General features: G+C 36.3%; 2 protein-coding genes, 1 long non-coding RNA gene and 1 pseudogene across 4 annotated transcripts; 2 read left to right on the plus strand and 2 right to left on the minus strand.

Moving 5' to 3' along the window:
- Positions 1–398: 398 nt before the first annotated feature.
- Positions 399–26,802, plus strand: LOC132165039 (uncharacterized). Of its 2 annotated transcripts, XR_015909461.1 has the most exons (5): positions 399–492; positions 1,267–1,350; positions 24,045–24,135; positions 24,273–24,380; positions 26,770–26,802. It is a non-coding gene; the product is annotated as an uncharacterized LOC132165039 (long non-coding RNA). The 2 variants fall into 2 exon arrangements; XR_015909462.1 differs by lacking the exons at positions 24,045–24,135; positions 24,273–24,380; positions 26,770–26,802 and adding exons at positions 20,200–20,370; positions 20,518–20,662.
- Positions 2,796–6,839, minus strand: LOC148583082 (exocyst complex component SEC10a-like). The gene is made up of 9 exons (XM_088511746.1): positions 6,740–6,839; positions 5,926–6,035; positions 5,751–5,825; positions 5,485–5,586; positions 5,311–5,361; positions 5,125–5,232; positions 4,356–4,475; positions 4,003–4,094; positions 2,796–3,313 (listed from the first exon to the last, which is right to left on the minus strand). The coding sequence occupies exons 1-7, from the start codon at positions 6,837–6,839 to the stop codon at positions 4,437–4,439; spliced, it is 585 nt and encodes a 194-aa protein (XP_088367872.1). The 3' UTR covers positions 2,796–3,313; positions 4,003–4,094; positions 4,356–4,436.
- LOC132166080 (G-type lectin S-receptor-like serine/threonine-protein kinase LECRK1) lies at positions 13,832–16,345 on the minus strand. The gene has a single exon (XM_059576833.2). It carries the CDS (start codon positions 16,328–16,330, stop codon positions 14,009–14,011), a length of 2,322 nt encoding a protein of 773 aa, XP_059432816.2. The 5' UTR covers positions 16,331–16,345; the 3' UTR covers positions 13,832–14,008.
- LOC132163010 (protein FAR1-RELATED SEQUENCE 5 pseudogene) lies at positions 24,818–26,063 on the plus strand (annotated as a pseudogene).

A 26,802-nucleotide genomic window follows, 5' to 3' on the forward strand; every position in this document is an offset into this window, starting at 1 on the left:
GAAAATGAGAGCCAATACCAATAGTTCTCTCAACACAAAGGCAAATCTGCAGATTTTTTTCTAAGAAAATAGTCACCTTAATGATGATATTGGCTCCATGGAAGGTTTCTAAGTATTTTGGTAAAAGCAGCGCGCGGCGACTTATTGGCGCTACCCCTAAAAATTCCCCACCAAAACATTCTTCTGAACCAAAACATACACAGAAAAACTTTGCCCTAAATCTCCTCTGCCACCCCCACATCGCCGAGAAATTTGGTGGCCTAAGGTGTTAGCGCTTTGTAGTAAGCCTAGCCCTTTTCCCCTCTCTCCCTTCTGCTATTTCACATCGATCCACAGTGAGAGAGAAAGAGAGAGCTCGATTCAGAGAGGCCGAGAATCACAGAACGGGAGAGAATCAGACGAGAGAGAGTGAGAGATTCCGAAGCAAAGGTGCGGTTTAATTAGGTCCATACGGTGTTTTCGTTGTTTCCAAACAAAGGGTAACTCGTTTTGGTAGGTTGTCTCGCTTCTTAGTTTTGATTGTTGATTTTGCGTAAAATTTTGTGCTGTTCTTCGTGTTTTGGCCGAAACTGATGAGGGGAAAGAAGCCTATCTTTTTGGGGGTTTCTTTTCTTTGAAGATTTCCATAATGATGGACCAAATGGGTTGTAATTTTGTTGGTTGATCCTTCTTTTGGCCGAGTATGTCCGTTTTGATCGGAAAAAACATAAAATTTGTTGAGTGGTTATTGAATTTTCGGTTTTCTGATTATTGCATAAATTTCCTTTTAATGTTGGGTTGTTGATTGCCTTTCTGTGAAAACCCATTCTGTGGACTAAGGTACAATGGGAATCTTGAACCAAAAAATCTTTTTATGGACTAGCTTTGATTTTGTGATAAGAAGTATTGGTATGAGAATTTGGTGCTCCTTCTTTTTACTGAAAGAGTGTTGTTCGATAGTCCTTTTGGATGATAAAAACAGGACTAAAGGACCCAAAATGATGTGGGATTAGAAATTTATGTTTAATGAAAGATCTTAAGTTAAATCAAGTAAATGTATTGAAATAGATGTACTGTGTGCTTCTTATAAAGAAGATTCTGTGCTAATTTTGTAGATGTTTTGGATGAATTAGTGCATTTTTTAATTGTATTAGAAAAGTGTGTTCATGTTGATGACCTTGTGAACAAAACACCACTGGAGTTGTATGCCAATCAATAATTTTCTCGAATTGCAGATCGTTCTATAACCCTACAATGATTATTTCTTGTGTTTTCCCATGGTTTCAGGTGTTGTATAGCTGCCCACATTTTGGCAGCAAACTAGCAGATATGCCTTGCTGAATGGGCCTCGTGTTTCACCCTGCCCTAACTGTTAGTATATGGTCTTTATAAACATAGCTTCTTCTTTTTTCTTTTTTCTTTTTAAAATTTTTTTTTTTTTTAACACTTGATTGTTGGTTTCTACACTTATATCTTAGTTGTTTTTTCTGAAACTTCACTAATTAATTGAATCACTTTTGTAATTATCCTTTTAAAATTAAAAAAAACTATCTATTTAGTATTTTGAATTTTGAATTTTTTGCAATGGCACCCCTCCCACTAAGGTTTGTGATTGTGATTAAATCAGATGGTAAAAGAGTGAAATGACCTTTGAATTTTATAAAATTTCAAATTTACCCTTAATTAAAAGTTAAAAGTAGTTTTTTTAGAAAAAAAAAAAATCTCAAATTTGACCCATTAGTTTTTTTTTTTCCTTTTTTTTTTCTTTTGAAAAAAAAGACTCGAGTATTTTGGTAATGTTCACAAACTTTGCTAAGATCACTACAAGAATTTAGGTCTTTAGGGGCGACTTTGAGTCGACCCTAAAAGTCCTAAAGTGGACGCTGTTGACAACAGCGTCGACTTTTGGACCCTAAAGGTGTCGACGCTAATAGTCCGACCCTAATGATCAAATGTGTGATTATCAGCGTCCACTTAAAGTCGACCCTAATGATAACTTTTAGCGTCCACTTTATCGACCCTAAAAGTCACAATTTTTTGACCCTAAAGGTAATGTAAACGGAAACCATAGTCGACGCTAATGGTTAACCATTAGCGTCGACTTAAAGTGGACGCTAATGGTTAACCATTAGCGTCCACAAAATGGACCCTAATGGTCCTAAAAAATAGAAAATAAAAATTCACTATTAGCGTCCAAATCAAAGTGGACGCTGATAGTTAACCATTAGGGTCCACAAAGTGGACCCTAATGGTCCTAAAAATTTTTTTAAAAAAATTAACTATCAGCGTCCACTTAAAGTCGACCCTAATGATCACTTTTAGCGTCCACTTTATCGACCCTAAAAGTCAAAATTTTTTGACCCTAAAGGTGATGTAAACGGAAGCCATAGTTGACGCTAATGGTTAACAATTAGCGTCCACTCAAAGTGGACGCTGATAGTTAACCATTAGCGTCCACTTTGTGGACGCTAATGGTCCTAAAAAATTAAAAAAAAAATAATCTGCGATTGATCGCACAATCGTGTGTGATCGATCGCAGTACCAGAAGGTTTTTGAGATTTTGCGATCGATCGCACGTGGAGTGCGATCGATCGCAGTACCAGAAGGTGTTTGACATTTTGCGATCGATCGCACGTGTAGTGCGATCGATCGCAGTACCAGTGGGCTTTCAATAATTTGCCATCGATCGCACTCCAAGCAGACCCAGGGAACCAAATTACTTACATATGCATAAATGTGATTACATAATGAATTATTATTTTTGATAAATACCTTATAGAGCAGGGAAAAATATATAACAAGGACTCTGAGATTAGTGTCACATGTAACTCAAAATGCAAGATATCTAATGCAGTGACCCAAAACAAAATGAAATGTGACAAGCATGTTGGACCTATAGACAGAGTCAAAATGCTTATACATGATGATGTGTCTAACACACAAATTTATGATGTTTTAGGGCTGCCCTTACAAGGGATAAGAAGAGATGGTGGTGCAAATTGGAAAGATTGAACCATTTTCAGTTTATATTCCTCCTCTTTTTTCTTTTTCTTTTTAATTTCTCTTATTCAGTAAGCTCCTGGACCTAGAGAATAAAAACTTTAAAGATAAAAATGATACAAGAAGATCTTAACACGAAGTTGAGAAACTATGGATAGTATTAGTCACCAATAGGATAACCCAAGCTGCAACAATTACCACATTGCTAACTCTGATGAGGTTTTACAAGTACAAACCTTGATAAAGAACTGGTCAACCCTAATAAGGTCAGAGTGGTTCAAATGTCAGCATCATGTATCTTCATTTCCTCCTTGAGAGCAATATCCCTCAACCTCTGCTCTAAAAACAGGTAAACTTAGTCTTCATGACAGTGATAAAGATCGTAGATTATAGAAATCATATAAGTAATCCTGCGATTGGTATTAAATACATACCTTAAGCCATGCAGAAACAGAGCATGTAAATGCCCATTTGGTAAACAATAAAAATTAAAACCACTTAATCACATTTTAATGTGCTGACCCATTTGGTAAACAATAAAAATCACCCAGCATAGTCTAGACATCTATGCACTAAGACTACTTGGGCATTGGGATATTAGAAGCTTCCCTTTGGAGGGGGAAAAAAGAAGACTACCATGGATAATGGTCTTATAGTGAAAATAGGGCCTTCAACACAGTGAAAGTACAGAACATATCATGAATAGTGGCTTAAAACTACAAAACGATACCTATCATTGCAAACACAAGCTGAAAACCATTAATACAGGCAAAGTTTAAAAGTTTAACACCTCTTGGAGAAGACTACTATCCATTAACACTACTTCACCACATTACAAACTATTCTAAATGCCCACAATCGACTTCTCTCAGTCTTCGTATATAAGAAAACCATGAAAAGAGAGAGAGAGAGAGATGAAGAAAGAGTGGGAAAGAGGGAAGGAAGAGCTACTTAATGAAGCTATTAACTTTAAAATCAATAATAATTAAATTATTACATATCAGACCTAACAAAAGTATTTACCTGAGATAAAATTTTAGCACATTCAGCCATTGAAGACAATTCTCTCCACTGTGATGCTGCATCAAAACGAGCAAGCAATCTGTTCTCCAGTTCTACACAAGGACAAACACCACTGAAAAGGATAAGAAAGCCTATGACTCCAAGCGCACACACACACTTATAAGTAAAAAGATAATATTAACTTCCAACTTAAATTTCAAAAGACCTTGTATCAAATAGCAATTATAAAACATTTGGTTTTCTAAACATTTTTAAAAGACACCGGACTTCTTAGATCTCTTATGCAGTACAATATATGATTTTGATTTTCTTGAGGAGTCAATACGTCCATTATTCTGTAAAAGTTACCCTACCATTACAATAATCCTGCAGATTAGCAACCGCAACTTCCAATCCTCTGCTAGCAGCAGCATTCCCCATAACTGGCTGTGCACCTATTCCTTGTCTTCCAATATCTTCCTCAGCAAATGACCCTAAAATCAATAGAAATAGCAAGTTGTTTACAAAGCAGTGAAAAGCATACAAGTATCACACAGATAATTCATCTATGAAGAAATAATATCGGCAACTTCTCTAACATTCTTGATATGAACTGTAGCTTGCCATAAGCATTTGAGAAATAGTTATCTCCCTACCAGAAATGAAAGACCATACTCATTTCCAACAAAGTAAAATGATAGATCATTTGTTTCTGTTTATGTTACGCAATTTTCTACTAAACATTCATTTTCCGTTAGTTTTCAGCCCTCCTCAGTCTTACAACAACTTACAAAGAGGCCGAATTTTTTTTTATCTAATGCTTTTCCCAAATTTTATGTAAAACTTATGAAAAAGTTCCCCCCCCCCCCCCCCTTTCCAACCCAACCCAAAAGCAAACCCTCAAAAAGCATGAAGTATCATGAGGTTTTTGACAAGAATGCAAACAAAGTAAGTCTCAAAATTCTTTTGGCTTTAACTGAAATGGAGCTCGCAACTAATTCTAGTAACAACAGAATGATACCTGATTCTGTCATGAAAAGCTGTTAAGTTTAGAGAGAACATCATCATGCTTATGCAAATGAATAAAAGGTCCTCATGAAAATTATGAAAAAATAACTTTATGGGTAACTAAGGCCATCTTACGCAATTTCTGTGCGCAATTGAAGCAGCCTCCGCAACACGGCTGTCATCAGAAAATAGAGGTGAAAGTTCCATTAGGTCTCCTGGGCTGCTGTTGAACTCCATCAAATACTGCAGGGATTAAATTAATAATGCAGTTAGCACGTTCTAACAAAGGATATCATAAACTAAATGATCAATTGACAATACCTTTATAAGCTCTATTGTTTGACTAGCAGTTTCTCGCTGAGCATCTGCACTCTGACAAGAAAACGCCATATAAATGAAAACATAAAATAACAAAGTTTCAATAGAGATGGTGATAAAATTGTATTAACTACAAGGATCATAAGCATATGGCAATGAAGCATGGGAAAACTCTACCTGCAAATGATCTCCGATCTTTGCAGCAGTCTGTCCAACACTTGAAATACGTGAGTCCAACCTTGCAAAGCTATCAAACAATCCATCTACACCTTTTTCCAGCTGAAAAAGAAAAGATACAGACAACCATCATTTTTTTTTATAAGCAAAGCAAATTCATTAAAAGCACAAGGGACATATAACCATCATATGTAACTCAATTTTCAGATTCATGGGAAAACTCATTACGTGTATCACAATTCAAAGCAACACTTCAGTTAACTAACCTCAGCGAGTGTCTTGCGGTGCTTAGAATCTTGGACAGAGACCTCCTTCTTGAGATTGTTGAGTCTACCATCAACCTTCAACCAATATGAAAAGAAACAGAAAAATGAAAACCTTATCAAACCAACGATTATTTTTAGACTCTGCGTTCCATAACCTACTGTTTCAAAAACATACCTGTTTTCGAAGATCAACCAACTCCTTATAAGAATCCTTGAATAGGCCCAAGAGCTTATCCACTTCAGGAAACAAAGGGGCAGCCGATTTCGCGGCATCCCCTCTTAAATCTAGTAATTATTAGATAATTCTTCTACTCACATTATCTTCAGCATAAATAGTCGCTGGAATTTAATGACAAGATTATTTGATGAAAATTCAATGAAATTAAAGCTCTCCCCACCAATGACAACATTCACAATCTGTCAAATCCTAAAAAAGATGCATTCTCTTCTTATAATAAACCAATATTGAGACATGAAAGAAAAAACCTTAGTGAAAATAATAACATAACAACAAAGCTATGTACTAAACCATAAACCATAAAGCCCAAACTTCATTTACAACAACCAAACTCAACATGGCAGGCCCTATACGAAAGCAGGATAACCCCGACTTCCCTATAGAGGTGTGCTCCCCTTCACTAAATTAATTCCAAATAATTGCATTCACGAACCCGTCTTATAGAGCTCTTACATTCCTTCCAATTCCACACTATTCAAAAAGAACAAACCCCCAAAATTATAAGACTCTCCTAAGCACTCATAACCCGCCCTATTTACACTATTTATTTGGAAAATCCCACAAACAAGAGAACAACAAGGCAACCCCCACAAGGTTCAATCATGATATCTTCTAGTCTTCAGCATCAAATAACGCAAACCAACGACTTAGAACTCATTTACAAAGATTAAGGCAAGTTCAACAAAGAAGTTTGTAACATTCAACCTCATGGAGGTCCAGTCATCAGAAGCCCAAAATCAAGAAAACTAACATCCAGTAAAAAGCTTAATTAATTTCACAAATAACTCTATGACCCAGTCGGGTTCAGAGCTACTCGGCTTGACAAAGATATGTAGAAAACGAGGATCCATCTATCTATGCGGAAAAGGAAATGACCAAACTCAAAAAGGGATTTGCAAAAAATAAAAGAAAGAGCTTGCAAAATTTGGAATCCAGATAGTTAATAGACCATAACCTTATATATATATATATAAATAAACATCATTTATAAGAAACAGATCATAACTTTCTTTGAAACAAAACCTGGTACGAGTATGTATATTGTATATTAAGACAAAGATGAAGATGAATAGACAATTAACATACCATAATCAGAGACCTAATGATCGCTCAAAGAGTGACATAGCGATTGCCTGTTGAAGAGGCACTGCGAGATTTTGAGAAGAACAGCTGCTCCTTCTCACCGATGGCTAAGAACTGATTTTTTTTGCCCTTTCATCTTTGTCTCGCTCTCTCTTGAGCGACCGAAGCACGAGATTTCTGGCCGAAAATCCAGCCAGCCTTCAACCTCTCTCTCGCACAGCTCTCTCTCTCTCTCTCTCGCTTCATCTCTCTCCATAACGTTCTGTTTTGGAGTGAAACTTAAGGAAAGAGAAAAAAAAGAAGAGGTGTTCTGTTTTGGAGTGAAACATAAAAAATGGTCTGAAAATTTCAGATATCCCGCCACTGGATGGCGCTTATTTTTCGCACTCAATAGGGGCGACCTTAGTCGCCCCTAATGAGCCTCAAAAAAAATTTTAACAATAGGGGCGACCTTAGTCGCCCCTAATGAGCCTCAAAATTTTTTTTTTTAAAAAAAATTATACTTATAATTTTTATTTTTTATTTATTTTATTTATTTTTGTTTTTCTTTATTTTCTCCTGTAATATGTTTTTATTATTATAATATTAACTAATAATTTCCGTTTAATAAAGATCATTAAGTTGATATTTATCTTATAATTAATTCTAAGATCAATACAAAATCCAAAGATAATATAAGATCAATATAACTAATGCACTAAGATAATATAAAAAGCTTATAGTTCAATTGAATGTTCGATTGAACCTTCAATTGTATTCAGTTTGATCGATCAATTGATCTTATCACTATCAATCTAACTAATTCATTAGAATCAATCAGATGTTTGATCGATCAATTGATTCCATTACAATCAATCGAACTAATTCACTATGATCGATCGGATTTTTGATCGAATGTTTGATCCTATCACGATTAATCGAACTAATTCACTATGATAGATCAGATGTTTGATCGATCAATTAATCCTATCACAATAAATCGAACTAATTCACTAGGATCGATCGAATGTTCGATCAAACATTTGATCTTATCACGATCAATCGAACTAATTCATTAGGATCGATCGGATGTTTGATCGATCATTTGATCCTTTCACGATCAATCGAATTAATTCAACTTCATTTTCAATTGTTTCAATCTTTTTATTTGTCTTTAGTTTTGTTTCAATATATTCATCATATCATATATATACACTATTAGATATGTAAAATTTAATATGAATTATGAAATGGGAATTAAGAATTAAGTTTTCATTCGGGGAATTAAATCCCATTGGTTAGAAATCATTTGGGGAATCCACTTAAAACTGAAGTCTTCAAATTAGTCCGAATGAAAACTTTATCCTCCAAATGAAACTCCTAACCAAATGGCAAATATATACAAATTAAAATCTTTCTTTAGGAGGATGGAATTGAAATAGAAGAATTTTTCCTTTTTTTTTAAAAAAAAAACATATATATATATATATATATTGAAACAACTGTACATATGGAATATTAAGTGAAAGGGAGAGCTTTACTTTTACGGTTAAAATTTTATTTTGTTATATTTAACGATGCATATTGTGTCACTTTATTTGAAAATTTTAAACAATGTAGTGATATATACACAATTTTAGTGGATGCTATTGGGCACCAAAATTTTTATTTTTATTTTTTTTTATTATTTTTTTTTTTTCCCTACCTACTCTTTAGGGTCGACTTTGTCGACCCTATTACTTAGGCATTAGGGTCGACTTTCAAAGTCGACCCTAATGATCACTCTTCAGCGTCCACTTTGAGTGGACGCTATTGGTGAATAAAATTATTTTTTTTTAATTTTTTTTAATTCCTCCACATACTCTTTAGGGTCGACAAAGTCGACCCTAATACTTAGGCATTAGGGTCGACTCTAGAGTCGACCCTAATGATCACTCTTCAGTGTCCACTTTGAGTGGACGCTATTGGTGAATAAAATTATTTATTTATTTATTTTTTTAATTCCTACACATACTCTTTAGGGTCGACAAAGTCGACCCTAATACTTAGGTATTAGGGTCGACTCTAGAGTCGACCCTAATGATCGCTCTTCAGCGTCCACTTTGAGTGGACGCTATTGGTGAATAAAATTATTTTTTTTTAATTTTTTTTAATTCCTCCACATACTCTTTAGGGTCGACAAAGTCGACCCTAATGATCACTCTTCAGCGTCCACTTTGAGTGGACGCTATTGGTGAATAAAATTATTTATTTTATTTTTTTTTTTAATTCCTACACATACTCTTTAGGGTCGACAAAGTCGACCCTAATACTTAGGCATTAGGGTCGACTCTAGAGTCGACCCTAATGATCACTCTTCAGCGTCCACTTTGAGTGGACGCTATTGGTGAATAAAATTATTTTTTTTTAATTTTTTTTAATTCCTACACATACTCTTTAGGGTCGACTTTGTCGACCCTAATACTTAGGTATTAGGGTCGACTCTAGAGTCGACCCTAATGATCACCCTTCAGCGTCCACTTTGAGTGGACGCTATTGGTGAATAAAATTATTTTTTTTTTATTTTTTTTAATTCCTCCACATACTCTTTAGGGTCGACAAAGTCGACCCTAATACTTAGGCATTAGGGTCGACTCTAGAGTCGACCCTAATGATCACTCTTCAGCGTCCACTTTGAGTGGACGCTATTGGTGAATAAAATTATTATTTTTTTTATTTTTTTTAATTCCTCCACATACTCTTTAGGGTCGACAAAGTCGACCCTAATACTTAGGCCCTAATGATCACTCTTCAGCGTCCACTTTGAGTGGACGCTATTGGTGAATAAAATTATTATTATTTTTTTTTTTTTTTAATTCCTACACATACTATTTAGGGTCGACTTTGTCGACCCTAATACTTAGGCATTAGGGTCGACTCTAAAGTCGACCCTAATGATCACTCTTCAGCGTCCACTTTGAGTGGACGCTATTGGTGAATAAATTTATTTTTATTTTTATTTTTTTTAATTCCTACACATACTCTTTAGGGTCGACTTTGTCGACCCTAATAAGTAACCATTAGCGTCGACTTGGAAAGTCGACGCTAATGGTCTTTTTCCCGCCTTTTGAATATTTCCCGCGAAAATATTAGGGTCGAGTTATTAGCGTCCACTGTAGAGTGGACGCTATTATTCATCTTTTGGGTCGGCTATTAGCGTCCACTTGGATGTGGACGCTAATACATAACTATTAGGGGCGACTTTCAAAAGTCGCCCCTAATAGTTGAGTATTAGGGGCGACTATAAAGTCGCCCCTAATAAGTCGCCCCTGATGAGTCAGTTTCTTGTAGTGGATTTAACAGAAATTCTTAATGAAGGGGTGAAATTGTAAAAACTTCAAAGTTCGATACAGTAAATTGAGGTTTTTTGTTTTTTTAATGCAAGAATTGATTTTAAAAGTGTTTAGCTCATGTTGTCTCTTGGATTGGTGAGGTAAGAAGTGGGTCTCTAAGACTTACCCTATACAATAAACTTGGCAGCTCATGTTGTTGCTAATAGTACTAGCAACAGACACCCTATAACTCATTCCCTTTCTTATATATAAAGAAAATCTAAAAAAACAACCACAAAAAGTTACCTGCAACAGCTACTGTGCTACCCCATGTAGGGAACCAAAAGAGCTACATTGTGAATGTCAGTGCTATCCCATTGCTTCCCTAAACATTGTGAATGCTACCGTGCTACCCCATGTATAAGGAACCAAAAGAGCTTATCTATAAATTATTTGAATATAAATATTTCTTTTTCTTCTCTCATTTTTCATTTTTTTGCCTTTTATTAGGGATTAATGTTGGGATTTTGTAAAAAACTTGAGGGTAGATATGCAATTTGTATTTTGTAAAGAAATAATATTTTAATGGTATATAGAAATGTAATAGAAGCTATTGAGAAGTATATTTGGATAGGGAAGCAAAAAGTAATTTTGTTCCTTAAACTTAGGAAAATTCAAATGGAAGCTGTGCTCTAATAGAGCTTAATGACTTTCTTCGACACCTTCATAAGAAAGGGGTGCTTGTTGTTCTTCCAGCATTCTACTTTTATCTTTACATATCTCAATTTTCACATGACTTATAATAGTAATAATAATCATATATATATGGTAGCCGAGATCCGAAATTCTCCTTAGAAGTGCCTTAAAATTGTGACATATGTCGTTGACCCATTTTTTTTTTAAAGGTTAAACCGGTTTTTTAAGACATAATTTTTGAACATTGAACCTATCACTTTGAAAGAGTGAACCGGTTTTTTAAGTAAAAAGCCGGTTCATTAAATTAGCTCAATTAAGGATATTTAATTATCTTTCAAAAATTTTTCATATATAAATTATTCAATAAATTAAGTATAACTAATGTCCAAATCAAATAAGGAAACAAATAATACAAATCAAATTATTATGTATTAATACGTTTAGTCACTTTAATATGTATGTTAATACGTTTAGGGAAAATTATTAAATACCACATCTCTTTCCCTCTTCACGTCTCTCTCTCTCTCTCTCTCTCTCTCTCCGCATTTTGTTTCTGCTATCTTTTTTCAGGTTAGTGTGTTTCTTTGCAACAAATTGTGATTGGGTATTTACTTTTTTCGCGGGTTCATATGGTTTTTTTTTTGTATATGTTTTTTCTGTGATAAAAATAGTGTATTTTTGTTTGACTCTTATGTTTTGTATTATTAATATAAATTAGAAGTATTTGATAAAAATTGTTTTATGTTTTGTACTACCCAATCACAATTTCTATCAAAGTAACACAAAACATAAAACATATTTTATCAAATTGCAACAAAGGCAGAAAGTATGAGTATTGCTAATTCATATTAACAATACAAATCATAGAAGTCAAACAAAAACACACTACATGTTTATCAAAAATATATATATATACACAAAATTCAAATTTTTTTAAAAAATTGAACCTGCGAAAAAGTGAATCCTCAATTACAATTTGTTGCAGAGAAACACACTAACGTGAAGAATGATAGCAGAGACAAAACGAAGGGAGAGAAACATGGAGAGAGATGATAGCAGAGACAAAATAAAGGGAGAGAAACATGGAGAGAGAGAGAGAGAGAGACACGTGGAGAGGAAATGCAGAGAGAGAGAGAGAGAGAGGGACGTAGAGAGGGAAAGAGATGTGGTATTTAATAATATTCTGACATTTTTTTATTTTTTGGAGGATCCTAATTTTAAAGTGAATAAACGTATTAATACATAATAATTTGATTTCTATTATTTGTTTTGTTATTTATTTATTTTTTTAAAAAAATTGTTTTGTTATTTGATTTGACATTAATAATATTTAATTTATGAATAATTTGTATATGGAAAATTATTGAAATATAATTAAACGCCCTTATAATTAAGCTAATTTAATGATACTTTTTAAAGTAAAAATCTGGTTCACTCTTTAAAAGTGTTGTGTTTAATGTTCAAAAATTATGTCTTAAAAAATCGGTTTAGCTTTTAAAAAAATGAGTTTACGCCACATGTCGCAATTGTAAGGCACTTCTAAGGGGTTTCGGCTTTTATATATATATATATATATCTATAAGACAAAATTAATTAAAAAATAAATATTATTAACGACAACTTTAAGTCATTGCTAATAACAGATTATCACTATAGGGCTACCAAAACGGGTTGTGGGTGTTGGGTTTGGGTTAACCCGCTTGACCCGCTAACTTATTAAGGGTTAATCCTGACACGAACAGTTTAGTTAAACGAGCTATACTTCTCCACCTTCACATTACCCATTCAAATAACGGGTTGACATGACATGATATGTTTAATTCGTTTATGAAATAGGTCGTGTCGTTTGACACATTATTTGATAAATTAAAAAAAAAATCACGAATAAAAACTAAAAAAGTCATCAAGCTACAATATAATCTTGGCCAATGGCTACAACATCCAATCTTAGAGGTTGACCAATGTGGTGATTGTGAAAAAATAAAAGAGAGAAAAAAAAAAGGCGGGGAGGGGGGTGGGGAAAGCTTGTAGCTTTCAAAGCTCCAGAAAAGTTTATTTCTTTCGTGATTGTTTTAGAGAAAGCTACAATAATGATTACTTTTATTAAATTAAATACAAAAAAAAAAAGTTGCAGAGAAGCCACATACGGACCTACATTTTTGTGTCAAATTCATTTCCATGGATCTCCTTATGGGTCCACACTTTTCTCAAGTGTAACGAAGATTTTAGCAACGTCTTGGTCATTTGCTACATGCTAAAATACATTTGGATCAGGTTGTGTTTTGGGATGCTTATTTGCGTTTAGTTTTTTGATTAAATGACTTATGTTGTTCAAGTGGGAGATTGTTGTGTTTATTTCCTCAATTTTTTTTTTTTTTTTTTGGTATTGACAGCCATTTTATTGTTGGGTTCATAATGAGAAGTACTATTTAAGAAACCATGTACTCTCACCCTCAATATAAATAGAGTTGGTCTGTTATACTTTTTTACGTCATCTGTGAAATTTTAAGATTGAGGTATTAGTCTCCTTCACACACACAATAGCAAGCAAGCAGATATCAGGCTGAGATGTAAAAACATGTCTAAAAATGGGGGTGTGTTTATCTATTCCACTTGTTCTTCCCATGCTATAGAGAAAGACGGATTTATCTAGATAAATTCTAACATTATTTATAATTTTTTTGTTGTTGAAATAGAGAAGAACTTGAAAAGAAAATTCTTTTATTGGAGCATTACTACACGAATGCAATTCAAAATGGCACACTAAAAAAAAAAAAAAACTCAATGCTTACACCGAAACATTGATACAAGTTACACAGTATTCAAAAGAAAACTTCAAAGACAAGTCACTAGAAAAGACTTATTTTCTAAGAATAATCCAAGTACAAACACATTTTAGAAGACACGAAGAAAGGATGTCAGATTTGGAGGATTGGAACATCCAAAACATTTCAGATGGCACTTAGAAAAGATGTTGGACTTGGGGGGGTTGGAATATCAACAGTCCCTTCCAACATGAGTAGAACCTTCTTCATTGAAGGACGAAGTGAGGGCTCATCCAAAATGCACCAAAGCCCTACTTTGGCCATTCTCTCCAATTGTTTCTTGTCAACCTCTTCATTATTCACTAGTTTACCAAGCTCACCACTCTCAAAGCATTGGTACACCCATTCTTCAAGAATAGCTTCTTCCTCTGGAAGATTATGGTCCACACTCCTTCGACAACATATAATCTCCAGCAGCACAATTCCAAAGCTGTACACATCTACTTTGACTGTCACAGGCAGCTTTCGATGCCACTCTGGAGCAACATATCCCTTTGTCCCTCTAATGTCAGTAAAAGTTTTGGTTTGATCGGCCTTCAACAATTTTGCCAATCCAAAGTCTGAGATTTTTGGGCATCTGTGTGCATCCATGAGTATGTTCTGGGGTTTTACGTCACAATGAATGATTTGAGATTCACACTCTTCATGGAGATAAAGAATTCCTTTCGCTATCTTACGAGCGATTTCCATTCTTTCATTCCAAGAAAGTTGTTTTTGAGGTGTGAAGAGTACATCTGCAAGTGACCCATTGCTCATGTACTCGTACACCAAAAGCCTGTTGGGTCCATCATGGCAATAACCCAGTAGACGGACAAGGTTTTTGTGATGCGTTCTCCCAATAACTTTCATCTCTGTTTGAAATTCTCTTTCCCGTTCAGCCAACAATTTGTCAAGCCTCTTGACGGCTACAATCCTCTGGCCGACGCCATTCCATATTGCCCCTTTATATACTGTCCCAAAGGCTCCTCTGCCAAGCTCTTCCTTAAAGCCACCCGTCACTTTCTCAAGTTGTGCATAAGTAAATGATTTTGGAGCAACATCCTCTCCCAAGACGGTGTTTCCATGATTAGATATCACTTTATACGACCAAACACGAATTCTGTAAACTGCAATTCCAGAAATCGCCAAGACAACTAATGCAAAAGCAAGTAATGAAACACCGACAATTAGGATGTCCAATCGATAATGCTCTTTTTTGCTTTCTTTTGGCAGATATCCATCTATAGTGGGTGTAGATTTACCTACCTTGATAAGGGCTACGGTCGAGTCGGTTTGAACTCTTCTCCCAAATCGCAAAGGAAGCCTCTGTTTTGTGCACACCCCGTCTTTGAACAGCGCAGCTTCACAGTTGCAGTCCTGCAAACATGCTTCTCCGCAATTGTCTTGAGTTGTCGATATGATAATTGAATAATTATTATTCTCCCATACGGTGTTCGGCACTGGTTCCATGGCATGTATGTCGCTCTTGCAACTTTCTGCAATAGTGAAATTCCTTTGACAGCCTGAACTCTTCTCCTCCTTGTTGACGAATTCAAATTGAGGAAGACAGTTGCACCCAACTTGTAGATCAATTGCAACACAATATCCATTAATCCCACATAGACCCTTTGGCATACAGACGTCATTATTTGGATTAAACCATTTGATTGTCCAATCGCCATTCTGATTCATGTCGTGGGAGTATAGCCGCAAGATCCCATCGGGATCAATTGTCAATCGGTAGACCACATCTTTTGCAAGATATCCGTCTGTCATATTCACTATAATAGTGCCAGCGCCATTGATCAAATAGAGATGACCATCGGCTTCAAGTTGCAGAACCACGTCATTTTTCTGCCCACTTATACCAAGTCCCCCATAACCATAGTCAAGCGTGTATGGAGTTCCAACTGGGTACATCGCCAGCCATCCATCTTCTTGCATCAACACCAGAAATATGCCGGTTGACTTGTTGGTTTCTGAAATACTCGAATACAACGCTTGCCCGTGGGAAAGATTCTGAGTTGGCAAAAAGGTGTCCGTTGGGAAGCCGAAACTCTGCCATACCGTCTGATTAGCAGAATTAAGGAGAACAAAGTTGCCCGTGTCAAGCATCGACACTGAGCTTGCACCTTCCGGAAAACTGGCGAGGCGTGTCTCTGCGCCTTGTGCCGATTGAAGAACCAGGCGTCCATCAGTTGTGAAATTCAGTTTAGAATCAGCGGGAACTGGAGGTTTGTCTCGGTCGGCTGTCCAAACGACCGTCTTCTGTGGAAGCCCGGCAAGAAAAATGCCGACAGCATAACCGTTGCCTTGCTTGTAGAATCCAAAGGCGTAGAGACCGGAAGGTGATGGCCAAGAAGAGTTGGTGGTTGGTGTCAAGAAAGAGCCTGGCTTTACAAGGGATTGCCCCTGTTGAGCGAAAATAGCTGAGAGAAGAAGAAAAGGGAAGAAGAGAATTGGCATCATTGGAGAATGGAGAATAGTTGTCTCTGTTTCCTTTATCCCCTTTGGTTACAAACGTAGAACATGAGTATTATATAAATATATTAACGAACCCCGATCCATGGGAACACTAGCAAAACTGGACTCATTGACTTATCAAATTTCACAAGAAGTCAATAATAGTGGACTGGTCTGCGTTCAAGGAGGCTACATGCGAACAAATAGTTTTTCACTATGAATCTGTGGAAATGGTACGAGCTAGGAGGACCGCTTGTTGGAAGAAAAAATTTTCAAACTAGGATATTTTTTAGTGCATTATTTTTGTGGAAGACTTGAAAGTTGAAAGCAATGGTCGTCGTTAGTTATTTTTCCATTCTTTGATGCGTTATCCAAGCGTTTCTTGACTAATTGTTCCAACTCTTGACTCAATGGGATACTAGATAATCCAATTGGCATTTTAATTTTCCATAATAGAACAGATGGCATAACGTGACATGATCTGACAAGTGATGCTAATGCCTCATCTATGAGGCGGTGGTATCACGTACATGCGGAATAGAGATGGTCCACAGAAAAATGTTATACGACATCTCATTTTAATAATGTTAAGAATATTATTTGTTATTTACTTCTTTAGGTATTATTAGTCTACTAGGTTTACCTTTTCTTATTCTACTAGGTTTACCTTTCCTTATTCTACTAGGTTTACCTTTCCTTAATCTATTAGGTTACTTGCCTCTCTATAAATAGAGGCCTCTGTATTCATTATTATTATCAGAGTCAATACAATGTAGTCCATTGTGTGCTTTCGCTCTCTCTCTCTTCTCTCTCTTTCTTTCGCTTCTAATATATTATCCAATATATTTAACATGGTATCAGAGCCACCTTTTTGTGGCCTTCAATAAACGTCTTTGACGTTTTCCGGCGCCGCCAGTGTTATCCGGCGAATCATTCTCTCTGCTCCTCACGGTTCTCTATCTTCTCCTCGAGGTTTTTAGTGTATCACTATACCGCTTGAAAACCCGGAAGACAACCGTCCCAGAGCCGCCGCACACAGCCCCATCGGAGCTTCCACGCGCCCTCACGCGCCGCCCAAATTTTTGGCAATTCCGCCACTGCCCTTCCGCCACGGTGGTCCGATCACTTCTCCATGGCCACCGATCGACAGCTTTCATCTCGGTGATTCCAGAACAAGTCCTATATCCTCCATACGACGTCGAACGCGCCTCCACGCGCCCCTAGAAGTTCCGCGCGTCAGATCCATGCGCCAGGACAAGCCTCCTCCGTTCAAGCGTGTGTCACACGCGCCATCGCACCCACGTGCCACACGCCATCCTTGCCACGTCAGCCCTAATTGCCACGCCATCATAGCCACGTCAGCCCTAATTGCCACATCATCATAGCCACGTCAGCCCTAATTGCCACGTCATCAGCGCCACGCCAGCATGTGTGCCACGTCATCAGAGCCACGTCAGCTCTATGCACCACGTCAGCCCTATCTGCCACGTCATCACCTTGACATGGTTGACTTTTGTAGCGTTGACTTGACTGTTGACCGTTGACTTTGACCACTGAAAAAGTTGACCAGGTGTTTTCTACTCAATTTTTCGTCCTGATTTCAAATTTGTGGTCTATTTTTGCTTTTGGCATCTCTATATGGCAGAAAACAATATTATTCTCCAAATTTAGGTGTTTGTTTTATGCGGTTCAAGTTGGTTCATGCATTGTTCAATTCGGTTCCATAGCCTTTTCTTTGGCGCAGTTCAATCCGGTTCATTCTTCTTGCAGTAGGCACTTTCAGGTCAGATCAATCTTTCCTCAGGTCCATGGGTTTTTGGGCCAAAGAAGCCCCTTTCAACCGGCCCACTTATGCCTTGTCAAATGCCGCCATCACGGGTCACTGCAGCCTCTCCTAGGCCATTGATCCATTACTAATGAGAATTTTTTTGGTCAGACCTTTCAACGGTCCAAGGGTTTCAGGCATGATTAGCCTTTTCAACCGGCCATTTTTCTCCCTACTTAGCTCAGCCGGCTAGGCGAGACGGTCTACTAGTTAGATGGGTCAGACTTTAGTTTAGCCGACAAGACGAGACGGTCCAAGGGTTTCAGGAATGATTAGCCTCTTCAATCGGCCCTGCTTATCTCAGCCGAACAGGCGAGACGGTCTACTAGTCAGACTTTAGCTCAGCCGACAAGACGAGACGGTCCAAGGGTTTCAGGCATGATTAGCCTCTTTAACCGGCCCTGCTTTCTCTCCGCTCGACTAGATGAGGCCAGCTATTTCATTACTAGTATATGGTTTTCAAGTCAGATTACAACCAAGTGAACCAAGCTCCAGCTTAAATGCATTGCTCAAATTCAGGCAGAATCCACCGGTCTCTAACAACTTTTATGGCGTTACTTCGGCAATTGTTTCGGCACAAGCAGCTTTTTCGGCGAATTCCTTTTTTTCTTTCCCTTTTGGTTTATCCAAACTCAAGTTTACACATTGAGTTTGAGGGGGGATGTTAAGAATATTATTTGTTATTTACTTCTTTAGGTATTATTAGTCTACTAGGTTTACCTTTTCTTATTCTACTAGGTTTACCTTTCCTTATTCTACTAGGTTTACATTTCCTTAATCTATTAGGTTACTTGCCTCTCTATAAATAGAGGCCTCTGTATTCATTATTATTATCAGAGTCAATACAATGTAGTCCATTATGTGCTTTCGCTCTCTCTCTCTTCTCTCTCTTTCTTTCGCTTCTAATATATTATCCAATATATTTAACAAATAAATTACAATTAAATTTGGTGGGGTTTATATATGCAATAGTAATTTTGAAAAATAAGATGAGAAAAAGATTATGAAAAAAAAAGGAATCATTTTCCTAGTTTTGGATGGAAGTAGTAACTTGATAAACATGCACAACTTAATTCGTTAAATTGTCAATGGCCGAGTTGCTCAATGGTTAGCTGTCAGAATAAATCTTCTATAAGAAGACCTCAGGTGGCACACATGCATATATATTAATATTACATGTAAATATTATACTAATAGAGTTTTTATTTAGGAAAAATTACATTTTACCTCCTAAAGTTTGAGGGCGATTTTCAATTCGATCTCTAATGTTTAAAAGTTTGGGGCGGGGTCCAAGTCAAGTCCTGGGCAAGTCCCGGTGGTGTCCTGGGCAAATCCCGGTCAAATCTCAGTCAAGTGTCGGGCAAGTCACGAGCAAGTTTCAGTCAAGTCCCGGGTAGGTCCCGGTCCGGTCCTGGTCAAGTCCCAGGCAGGTCTTGGCGTGGTCCCGAGCAGGTCCTGGGCGAGTCCCGGTCAAGTTCCGGCAAGGTTTTGGGCGGATCTTGACAAGGTCCATCGATTTAAGAATAAAATGCTTACAATCGGAAAATGATTTACGATTTTGAAAACCGTAAACCATTTTCCAAAAATTAAAGAAAAATTTTCGGTCAAAAGGAAAATGCTTTCCGTTGACTACTATTTTCCGTCGAAGTAAACACCGTAAAATACGGAAATCATTTTCTAGAAACCATTTTACGTCAAAGTAAACGGAGCCTAAATAGCAAGAGCTATTAATTAAATAGCAAGAGATATAGTAGATATAGTCCAAGCAGTACTCTATTGGAATCCTACTCCAAGTCTACAAGGAAGTATGAGCCCAAGTCTAATTACAACTCTCAGGAACCCCAAGTCAACTAAAATAAGAGAAACTAGTTCAAGTTTACCTCAACTCTCCAAGCCTATAAATTGGCCCCTATACAAGGTACAAAATTACATTCTCTAATACCAGAAATTATGGATTAGAGCTCAATTACTCCTATAATATTTCTTTCGGAAACTGATTTAGACATTAGATTTTCCTCGGCGGATCTTTGATGATTATGTTATTTTATAGGTATTTGGAATAAGTATTGAAGATCAAGAAGGCCCCAAAAAGCACACACCGTGTCGAAAATTCTTCTAACACATAATTAGAGTCGGATAAAATGGTAAGTTGAGGGCCATTTCTTCCATCCACCACTCAAGTGACTTGGTTTCGAACACATAATTAGAGTTGGACAAAATGGTAAGTGGAGGGCCATTTCTTCCATCCACCATTGATTCAATTGAGTTAGTTTCAAATCTTCCACCACTTTCAATTCTCGAATTTAATTTCCAAGCAGTAATCATTTATCTTCATCCAAATTTTCTTCCCATTATTTTTCTGGAATAGGACTTGAAAGTTTAAAGCAATGGTCGTCGGGAGTGCGTCGTCAATACGGGTCTTAATGCGTAATTTTTCCAAGCGTTTCTTGACTTATTTGCTCCAACATGATGTAACATGATCTGACAAGTACTGATTCTAACGTGTCATCTATGACGGGTATGTGTTAAACCCTACAAATTAATTTCATTTTTTGTTCAAGGGGTATACCACAAAAAACACAATATTTTATGTCATTTTTGTTTTTGTTGTTTCATATAAACGGCACAAAAACATTATTTTTACATTGCTTATATATATATATAAACGTTATAAATGTTATAAACTTAAAAAAATGAAATCGTTTCCTTTTTAAACGATGTCACTTTTGATAATAGACTTCGTTTAAACAATAAAGGACAATAAAAAATGAAGTTGTTTATTGTTCAAACGACTTCATTTTTTAAAAACACGTAGTTTAATAGTAAACGAGGTGTTTGGGGTGACTTTATTTACTGTTAAACGATGTCAACTTCAAGTGGCGGATCCACGTTGTAGGTTGGGGGATCATGGCAACACCTAAAATTTTTGAAATTTTTATACCATAGCAATTTTACATGAAGGGCCCCTGCAAGTTTTTGTCTTTACCCCCCAAGATTTTGTCTTAGCCCACCCCAAATTTTCCGTCAATTTGGGCACTCTCTGATGCCTCAAATGGCTCATCACTAGCCCAATGAGCAATGAGGCCCACCAATCAGACTCACGTATAATCTTCTTCTTCTTTTTTTTTTTTTTTTTTTTTTTTTTTTCATATAATATGTGTCTGCTCCAAATCTTTATTTTCCTACTAACTATTCAAATTTTAATCTCTTATCAATCTTTCCCAAAGGAAAAGACATATTTGAAATCTTAATATTTCAATGCCATGTTCATTATTTTAAGGATTTTGGTCCATCTTGATTTAACTTTAATTTGTAGTACTCTTCACGCATGTTTCTATTATTGAAAACAGTGATATTAAAGAACTTAAAAGAGAAAGTGTGTTTGAGAGTGTGATTTTTAAAGTAAACATAAAAAGTATATCATTTGGGAGTGTGTTTATAAAAAAAATACGATTTAGAAAATATAGAAATATAACCGTGTTTTCATGTTGCAGGCAACACACTATTTTAAAAGCTAAATTGTGATCGTCAAACAAAATTATGATTTTACCAAACACTTAATTGTTTTCTTAAAAATTGTGTTGTCAAATCGTAAATTTTAAAATCGTTATTTTTCAATCGGACTTTTTGAATTCATAAACCCAAACCGACGTTTAGCTCCGGCCACCCCAAACAAAATTTTCTAATCCCGCCCCTAGTCACTTTCATGCATGATGTCATTTCTATTAATGAGAGGGAGGAGAGAGACAAGACGTCCCAGCTATTGCCCTCCTCTCTTAATTAATTTTCTCCCCATCTCTCCATCTCTCTCTCTCTCTCTCTCTTAGGGATCCAAATTCCCTCATATTAGAGGGAGAATATGAGACTCTCATATCGTTCATCTTGATCATCCATTTTCATCCAACAGCCCACACTATGCCACGTGTCCCACTCAAACTTATATAATAAAATATCCGGCCACCCTAGTTTTTTTTTTTTTTTTTTTTTTTTTTTTAATTTTTAAATTTGATTTTAATTTTTGATTATTTCTATTTCTATTTGCTTTTTAAAAGTTAAATAATATTTTATTATATAAGTTTTAGTGGGACATATGGTGTGGTGTGGGTTGTTAGATGAAAATGAATGGCCAGGATGAACAATATGAGGGTCTTATTCTACCTATAATATGAGGGATCTTTATCCCTCTCTTAGAGTGTCTGTCAGGCCATAGAGTTGCCATCGCTGCCCAGCTCCAATCATTCCAGCAATCAGTTTTACTAAGAGAAACTCTTGTACGTAGATTATTATTCTTTTTGTTCTTCTATATAATATAAAAAAGTATTAAGCTTACAAACAAATTTTATAAAAAAAAAATTTGCAAACTAATTGGCACAATATGATTGAGATTCTCAAAATTTAAATTTATCTCATTTTTAATCATATTATACCACATTAATTTGTAAATTTTTTTTGTAAAATTTATTAGTAAGCCCAACGCTCCTATGTAATACATGTCATTTTTAAACTTGTTATTTGAACTTACAAATTTTTTTATTTTTGGTGAGTTAAATAAATCATTATTATTGGAGATAGATGACGTGCATGGTCTGTGTACAAATGGGTAATGCTATTCAGCAGCATTTCTTGCAGAAGCTGTCCGCAAGAAATGCTGGTTAACCCAACCTGGGTTAACCAGCATTTTTATTAAAAAAAAAAAAAAAAATTAAAAACTACACTCACACGCACACTTTCACTTTCACTTTCACTATTACCCCCCAAAATCCCACTTTTACTGTTACCCCCAAAATCTCCCGCCCCTATCTCTCTCAATTTCTCCCGCCTCCTCCTACCCACCACCACAACCGGCTGCCACCACTATCCACCACCGCCGGCCACACTATTCACTGGCTACGAAGCGCCGCCAACCACCACAGTTACTTATGGAGCGTCAACTTGAACCCAGTTTCTCCCTCTCTCCCAAACCACCGGCCGCCGCAATCCAGTGCACCGGCCACCACGAAGCAGCAGTGCTGCCGCCCTCCATGGCCTTTTCCCTGGTAAGAAACTAGTTTTCTCAACATATAAAAAGTAAATATATCAAGTGCCACGGGACAAATGCATTTTGTGTAAATGAGCAATTGAACAAAGGTGTTTGATAAGATTCCTCTTCAAATGTTTGGACTACATCACTATTCATCAACTTTCAAGTTACATACTAAAAAGTCTTTGGAATATTATATCCTCTGCAACCAAGTATAAATGTTTACCTAAATACCAGCATGGCTGCATAGATAGAAATCAAATTCTGTTGGATGACACATTTTAGTATCAACCACAGTGCCTGAGAAAACAGATTAAATGTCATTAGATAAAAATTACCAAACCAATGATGGGATGCAATTGTGCATACGAATGCAAAGCAAAGAATATGTAATTTTTTTAATGGGACCTTTTAAAACAAACGAAAATTGTACCTAAACTGAACAATAGCATAAGATTACGGCCTTTTAAAAAATGAATTTGAAATTGCTTTCCCTTCTGTAGCCAAGCAATAGCATAAGATTATAATCCAATTTCTCTTCTAGAATGTGAACCAAGAAATAAGAAAAAAGGATTCGCGCTACCCAAAAAATTGTTTATCTTTCAGCCATGGATTTTCTAAGCTACCAATCAGAGCATTAACGAACAAACCCAAAACCAATCACAAAAAGAAAAATGTGAAAGAAAAAAAAAAACAAAAAACAAAAACAAAAACATAAGCAAAACATACCAAAGAGGGCACTTGAGCTCCATTTTTTGTGGAGTTGGGTCGAAGATTCAATGCTAATTTTGGAGGGTTTTGGACCATTGAGTTCATGTTTTTCATGCTTTGAGTTCATGTTTCTAATTTGAATTTTTTCTTGTAATAACTACTAGATGGACTCGGAAAATGAATGTGAAGATGACAACTTACGTACACATATTCGTGTTGGTGATGATCTGCCCTCTGAAATTGTCCTTGAAAATGGTTTGTTAGGCTCTTCTTCTCTCATTCGTACATTTTATGCTTCATTTGTTGAATGATGTTTTGTTGAATTTTATTATATACGCATCTTGGTTTGTTTGTTTGTTTATTTATTTATTTATTTTTTTTGTGTGTTGTAGATGGAAATGAAACTATAAGGGATGAGGACAACAATAATGGCAAGGGCAAGGGCAAGTCTGAGTGGAAGCTCGTAAGTGAAGACGAAAATGTTGAGCAACCTCAGCGAGGTATGACGTTTAGCTCCATAGACGAACTTTTCTCATATTATAGGCAGTTTGGTCGGAAAAGAGGTTTTGGGGTGATAATCAAAAAAATTACTAAAGACAAAATCAGTGGAAAAGAGACACGTGTCACCCTTGCATGTGGGCGTCAAGGCAAGCCACAACCCACGACAAATAAGCCAAATCCCACAATAAAAACGGATTGCAAGGCGAAATTGAATGCAAAGTTGGTTGAAACAAAGTGGCATGTGACTAGTGTAATTAGTGACCACAATCATGATTTAAGTCCAAACAAGGGAAGATATTATAAATGCAATAGGAATTTGAATTCTAACGTGAGAAGAAAGATTATAGTAAATGATATATCTGGGATTGGACTAAGTCAGAGTTTTAACTCTCTTGCTGTTGAAGCTGGGGGGTATGAGAATCTTCATTTTATAGAAAAAGATTGCAGAAACTTTATTAACAAGGAAAGACACATTCGGCTTGGCCAAGGAGGTGCTAAAGCACTTCTAGACTATTTGAATAAGATGCAAGCAACCGATAGTGGTTTCTACTTTGCAGTTGATTCTGATGATGATTCTAGGTTGAAAAATGTGTTTTGGATTGATGCAAGAAGTAGGGCATCGTATGAAAGTTTTGGGGATGTCGTGACATTTGACACGACATACTTGACTAACAAATACGGTATGCCATTTGCTCCGTTTGTGGGAGTGAACCACCATGGTCAGTCAATACTTTTTGGGGCAGCATTAATATCTAGTGAGGATACAGAAAATTTTGTATGGTTGTTTCGAAACTGGTTGAATTGCATGAACGGCCGAGCGCCAATTGCAATTATAACAGATCAAGATCGGGCTATGAAAAATGCAATCGCAAGAGTTTTCCCAGGAATCCGACACAGATATTGTCTATGGCACATTTTGAAAAAAATTCCAGACAAGTTTAAATCATATAAAAATTATTCTGCCATTAAGAGTGCCAAACATAAATGTGTTTATGAGTCTCAAACATGTGGTGACTTTGAGGTAGGATGGCAAAGTCTACTAGATAGTTATGACCTTAAGGACCATGATTGGTTGCGCCGGTTATATAATGAGCGGGCTTTTTGGGTACCGGCATATCTGAAAGGTGTGTTTTGGGCTGGTATGAGAAGTACAAAGCGGAGTGAAAGTATGAATGCCTTTTTCGATGGCTATGTGCGTCCGTCTACCACTTTGAAGCAATTTGTTGACCAATATGATCTTGCTTTGTGGAAGAAGGTTGAGAATGAGAGTCTTGCAGATTTCAAGTCTTTTAATACTAAGCTTCCATGTGTAACCTTCTATCCTTTTGAGGAAAAATTTGAAAAAGTTTACACCATTACCAAATTCAAAGAAGTTCAGCATGAGATAATAAGCAGAATTTATTGTACTATCTCCCTTTTGACTAAAGAGGGTGCAATTTGCACCTACCAAGTGACTGAACAGGTAAAAGTTCAAAATGAAGTAGTTGAAGATGCATACGTGAAAGTAGTACCATATGTTGTCTACTTCAATGAAGATGGAGATGAATTTGAAGTAAAATGCACATGTGACTCCTTTGACTCAAGAGGCATCTTATGCAGACACATCTTTGCTCTATTGTGTGCACATACATTACATCTTTGCCCCCCAAATATTATCTTGACCGTTGGAGGAAGGATGTGAAGCGAAGATATACTTTAATTAAATGTAGTTTTGATGCTTTGAGTGCTAACCCCGAAGTACAAAGATATGACAGCTTGTGCAAAGGTATGCATACATTAGCAGAGGTCGCTGCAAGAAACGTAGATCACTACACAAAAGTTTGGATGCATATTGATATGTTGACCAAGGAATTACGTGCTTCAAGTTGTGAACCCAATCCACCTTCTCTTGCACTTCCAGGTGTATCTTTAACATGTAATGAGTCCATTGATAATGTTGAGTTGGCGGTAGATGGTGATGAGGTTCATAGTCCTATTGTAGCTAAAAAAAGAGGAAAGTTACCGCATAAAAGGAAGATGTCTGCGGTGGAAAAAGCGACAATGAAGAAATCACAAAGAAAAAACAATGAGGCATGTAACACTAATCCCATTCAGAGGAAACGAAAAAATAAGGTTACTTACTTTCCTTCCCCAAGTGCTTAATTATTATTATTAAAACATTTTGTGCATTTCTTAACATTTTTACTTTTTTTTTTGTTGCACCACGTAAAACATTTACTTACTTAAAGACTTCCCATGGAGATGATGTTTCGTATTTATTTGAAGCTCCTTGTGATGTTTTGAAACTCAAGAGAGTGCAAGTACTCAGGTATTAAAAATAAAAATAAATAATTATTTCATGAGATTTGGTTTATTTTGTCATTTGACATCTTGATCATAATTTTGTAGGATATGTGGCCACCTGAGCTATTGGAACGGTAA

This window comes from Corylus avellana, chromosome 11 (assembly GCF_965113065.1).
Source record: "Corylus avellana chromosome 11, dhCorAvel1.hap1.2, whole genome shotgun sequence".
Taxonomy (NCBI): Eukaryota; Viridiplantae; Streptophyta; class Magnoliopsida; order Fagales; family Betulaceae; genus Corylus; species Corylus avellana.

Bases quoted from the DNA above. Each gene is read 5' to 3' on its own strand.
- LOC148583082 (XM_088511746.1), bottom strand. From the start codon at position 6,839: ATGGATCCTCGTTTTCTACATATCTTTGTCAAGCCGAGTAGCTCTGAA. The intron at 5,826-5,925 runs GTATGTTTTTGA...TATTGGTTGAAG, and splicing joins TGGTTGATCTTCGAAAACAG to GTTGATGGTAGACTCAACAA. The intron at 5,362-5,484 runs GTAGAGTTTTCC...TTTTCTTGTCAG, and splicing joins AGATCGGAGATCATTTGCAG to AGTGCAGATGCTCAGCGAGA.
- LOC132166080 (XM_059576833.2), bottom strand. From the start codon at position 16,330: ATGATGCCAATTCTCTTCTTCCCTTTTCTTCTTCTCTCAGCTATTTTC.